The sequence below is a fragment of the Trachurus trachurus genome, assembly GCF_905171665.1.
Source record: "Trachurus trachurus genome assembly, chromosome: 13".
Lineage (NCBI taxonomy): Eukaryota > Metazoa > Chordata > Actinopteri > Carangiformes > Carangidae > Trachurus > Trachurus trachurus.
Window position 1 is genome coordinate 18,897,330 of NC_139892.1, and position 5,121 is coordinate 18,902,450.

Consider the following 5,121-nt stretch of genomic DNA (forward strand, 5'->3'; position numbering starts at 1 on the left):
AGAGAGAAAAAACAACAGGAGAAAGTGAAGGAGCAGAGTGAAACTGTAGAGAGAACAGAGAAAACGTCTGGATTATTTTCCGTGAAAAACGAAAAACAAAACAAACAAAAAAACAGCCGCGTAAAAGCTGAGAGCTGACAGGAGTTTTGGAGAGACCATCCCAGAGTCCGTGGACATACTGGAGAGACAGAGCCACTCTGCACATCCTCCACTGTTCTGAACATCATCCCCGCTATCTGCGCAGAGAAAACAACTGAAGACGCTCTGAGTCAGAGTTCACCTCCTCTTCGTGTTTGCAGACCGGTGTTTGCACCGGCTGACCTCCATGTATAAGATGGATTACTCCTACCTGAACTCCTATGACTCCTGCATGGCGGCCATGGAAGCGTCGGCCTACGCGGACTTCAGCTCCTGCAGCCAGGCCAGCTCATTCCAGTACAACCCGATCCGCAGCGGGCCCTTCTCCAACCCGGGCTGCACCCCGCTCAGCACGGCCAGCTGCACCCTGGGAGCCCTGAGGGAGCACCAGCCCACGCCTTACTCCTCAGGTAAATAAAAAACAACAACAAAATCATTCTGAAGGTCTATGTATCTAAAGGTCACAGATGAGGGAAATCTTGGTCATAATGTTAAGGAAAAAAACAAGGAGAGAAAATGTCACAAGCTCCACTACCTCATCTGGTTTGAGCTCCGAAAGAAAATGTTGAATTGTCAACTCTACTTTATGTGATCCAATCATCTAGCCAATGCAAGGCCTAGAATGTTATACGTGGATTTTTATTACAGGCCATTTGACTTAATTCCCAATTAAGAAAAATCACTGCAAAAATTAATTTACGGAAGGAGACAACTTAATGCTGAATCAGTATATTGCTTTATTTACTCATATTATTATTTTTAATAATGATGTCAAAAAGCTCAAAGGACATTTTTAAAGGTTCAACGCGCAAAATAACTCAATCTGCAATAAATCAGATGGTACGGTGTAATGGGATTAGCCTACAACTATTAATAGCCTAATAATAATGATAGCAGTAGTAATAATAATAATAATAATAATAGCCTAAATAATTATAATAAATATGGCCACAAAAATGCAAATTTGACAGCCGATTGATTCTTAACGAAACACACACTCACAAATCTGTAACAGTAAATCTGTAACATCTATAACAGTTTTTATGTGCGTGAGCAATTTATCTTTATTCACAACCATAACAGCATCTTGATCTTTTAAATTAAAAAAAATAAAAATAAAAATCAATGTTGGATTTTTAAGCTCAGTAGGCTATCCGTTTTACCCTAAATGAAAACGCTGAACAAATTTCATTTTTGAGTTTAGTCTAGATTTAACAGGTTTCTACTTAAACTAAATTATTATTTTATTATTCTCTGACATTCCCATAAACCACGACGTCCAGCGTTCAAAAGAAAATGTCACTGATAAATTCGCTGAATAAACAGACTAATTACATTTGAAGATAATACGTTAAAGTAACTATCATTAATTATATTTCCATGGTATTTTGACTGTCAAATCCCCTGAATCAACATTTGAAACAAATGACATGCTGAGGAAAATAAAAATGAAATCAGTCAAATTTAACCAGATTTGTGGAGCAGCCGTCCGATGACTGGATTTCATAGTTTCCCTGTATAAATGAGGCCTGTCTCTCACCACGTCACGATTGCTTCAATTATATTTTTTATTCCAATATCACTTCTGTTTGGCTCCGAAAACGATAATGTTATCCAGAAATTAATCCGCCTCTACCAGTCATCAAACAGCCTACTGTGCCACGTGCCGACTAAAAACATCCGATTGTCATTTATTAATCAGTGAAATATTTCCTCCTTTATAAGTATTTTCTATAAAAATAAAAAAAACAACGACAAAAAAACAAACAAGGTGAGCTTAAGTTTCTGCTGCATTTACGCACGGCCTTCGTGCGTTTGCGCATAGCTTCTGCTCTGTTTAAGTCTCGATCAGCCCTAATAGATTTTGTCTTTCGGTCACTAAATATTTCTAATTCTCTCTCTCCAGTTCCTTACAAGTTTTTCTCGGATCCATCCGGTCTGAACGAGAAGCGGAAGCAGCGACGCATCCGGACCACGTTCACCAGCTCCCAGCTAAAGGAGCTGGAGCGGGTCTTCGCCGAGACCCACTACCCTGACATCTACACCCGGGAGGAGCTGGCTCTGAAGATAGACCTGACGGAGGCCAGGGTGCAGGTGAGAGGAGCAGGCTCTTGTCCTCATGCCTTACAGGTTTTTCTTTACTAGTTAACGTTTACATTTCAGAAGCTTCACACCTGAATCATTGTCAACCACTGCAAATAGAATATGATATTCAATTGATCTGCAATTTCACAGTTTAAGACTATTTATCTCTATGTATCTTAGCATCTGTCTTTCATCAAGTGTTAATTCCTACCTGTCTGTGTTCACCAGGTGTGGTTTCAGAACAGGCGTGCCAAGTTTCGCAAACAGGAGCGTGCAGCCAACGCCAAAGCCAACAACTCTGGTGGCAACACGGGCAGCACGACCAGCAACAGCTCCGGAGGGAAGAAGGCCGGAGAGCCCAGATCTTCATCAGACGATGATGAGTCCAAAGAATCCACCTGCAGCCCCACGCCCGACAGCACGGCCTCCCTGCCGGGCTCGGCCAACGGAAACCTGGGCAGCCCTGCCAGCCTGAGCCCCAGCCCGGCTCCTGCCAACAGCGGCTACACCAACACCTCCAGCTCTCCCATCCTCCAGGGGCTGAAGCCGCCCAGCTGGTCCAGCCTGGGGCCGTCCAACCCGGCCGTGGCTCAGCCCGCCGCCCAGACTCAGGAGATTCTGAAGGCCTGGCAGCCGGCGGACAGTATGACCGGGCCTTTTGCTGGAGTCCTGTCCTCCTTCCACAGAAAACCCAACCCGGCCATCAAGACAAACCTGTTCTGAAGCACAGAGGAAGAGAAAGAAAGAAACAGACATTATGTGGTCGACTGGAACGGTGAGGAGTTTCTAGCTTTTGATGAGAGAGTCAGGACTTCCCCACTAAAACGCTGAATTCACTGGTGAGCAGCTGAGCTGTAGTTCAGCGAGGCCCTTGGTTCTCCTCAACCACACTATCCTGTCCAAGTGATTCAGAGCTCAAGACAATACATTCACACGTCTGGTCACCAAAAAATATTATGCAACTGTGCACATTATAGCTGCGAAACTCCACCTGCACATGGACAGTTTCTCTCCAGCAACGACTTCAACTCAAATCAGAGCTGCTCATACAGTTCGACCAGAGATCACTCTTCCTCAGATGAAACTAGAAGACACAGTGTTGTCAGCTCTATTTAATAATGTAAAACTCTTCATGTACAGGCCCTTAAACCCTTGTTACCTGTCTAAAACCTTCACGTGTCAAAACAATAATTGTGTGTCCAGCCCGACTTCATGCAAAATGTCTTTGACTCACATCTTTCACACACACACACACACACACATACACTCTCTCCCTTCTGTCCTGTCTTTCTTGCACTCTTCCACTCACATTCCCACACTCGCTGCATTACAACGCACCCAGTCAAGCACTTGGACAGCCACAGCAGCCGCTCCGATGAGCATGGTGGAGGGGAGGGGAGGGGGGTGGTAAGGTATGGGGTTTAAAGCAGAAATCTAAACATCAAGTCTCTGCTGAAAAAACAAAACAAACAAACTTTTACCCTCAAGCACAACTTCCCCTAAGCCCCCTGACACACACAGAGTCCCACAAGGAGGAACAGGGTCCCCCTAAATCTCTTTGCCGAGCAAAACGGGGCAACACGAAATCCAATTAAGGCAGCCGGGTCCAGACTAGACACCTCCCCAGTTCAATTCATCCCATCCCTCTTCTTTACTGTATCAAATCCTGACTCCCCCCACTCCCATCATGCCTTTCTCTGTCAAACAGTGCACACTTTGTTAAAATTCAGCAGGGGAGACGGGCGGAGAATTCTGCTTTCAGTTTCCTGCCCCTGTTGAACAGACGGATAAAGGTGAAGATCTGCATTAATACACAGAAATCCTTCGAATACGTCAGTATAATTAAAACCGAATTGTAGAGTTGGTGTCATTGTTCGACAACTGGTCTCTCATATCATCGATGACTCAAGAAGTGTTTTGATTCTCCTGCTTGGATTGATGGGAATGAATGAGTCTAACCTGCAACAACCGACTCCGACTCCTCCATCACTTTTTCTCAGCTCACATTCATTAACCTGCAGCTGACAAATACTGGACAATCTTTCCCAGACACAAGCTGGTCCACGCTGGCAATCTACAGTTTTCTACTCTACATCTATTAACACCCTGATTTTTGTTCATCCTCATTGTTCTCTTTTTAATGCAGAAAAGGCCCCAAAAATGTTGTTTCTACTTCCTTTCACCTTGCAAAGTTGCTTGTGAATCATCTCGATTTCTCTACTGAAGCAACACTGACTACAGAGCTGATTTTTCTTTTTGGGGGAGGATTTACTCTAGAAGGGGAAAAAAAACATGTATTTATTAATATTTTTTATTATATCTGTGAGAAACCCACACATTTCTTTGAACTGTTCCATAACATTTTGTGACTGTAAATTCTGTAATTAGTAATATAAATAATAGGTAGCCTTTTGTTTATTTCTCTCACGTTGCTTTACAGATTTATTTCATTGCAGAGTATCTGTCCCACAGACCAACATGTCCATGGAAACTATGAATCGACAGATGCTCTAGTGAATGAGAAGTTATAGCACTACTCTGAATATTCTAATAAATCTACATTATGGAAACACTACTTGACGTGTTCAGTGCTTTGGTCTTTTGTGTGTGAAACAATGATGAAGATTGTTGTGTGTCAAAGTGACAAAGCTGTTTTCATTACAAGCTCCTGAGAACATGATTAAATAAAAAACATAAGTGACTTTCATGTTCATTTTACCGTACACTCTCTCTTTCCCTCACTGAGGCAGGTCTACAGCTCTCGGGCTGTAACTGTTTCATCCTGACAGCTTTCCCTGCAGACGACAAAAGCAAAGAAAATGAATGAATTTACAAAATAAGGAAAGATATTAGATTTTAATTGAAAAACAAAAAAAATACATGGGTGAACAACTTACA

The 5,121-nt window shown here is 42.8% G+C and overlaps 1 protein-coding gene across 2 annotated transcripts; it reads left to right on the plus strand.

The window, feature by feature from the left end:
- Positions 1 to 325: 325 nt before the first annotated feature.
- phox2a (paired like homeobox 2A) lies at positions 326 to 2,946 on the plus strand (the record flags this gene model as incomplete). Of its 2 annotated transcripts, none has more annotated exons than XM_083984410.1 (3): positions 326 to 548; positions 2,045 to 2,232; positions 2,452 to 2,946. In XM_083984410.1, 3 exons carry the CDS (start codon positions 326 to 328, stop codon positions 2,944 to 2,946), a joined length of 906 nt encoding a protein of 301 aa, XP_083840536.1. The 2 variants fall into 2 exon arrangements, with proteins under 2 accessions (XP_083840536.1, XP_083840535.1); XM_083984409.1 differs by having other exon boundaries at positions 335 to 548; positions 2,045 to 2,268.
- Between the last annotated feature and the right edge of the window lie 2,175 nt (positions 2,947 to 5,121).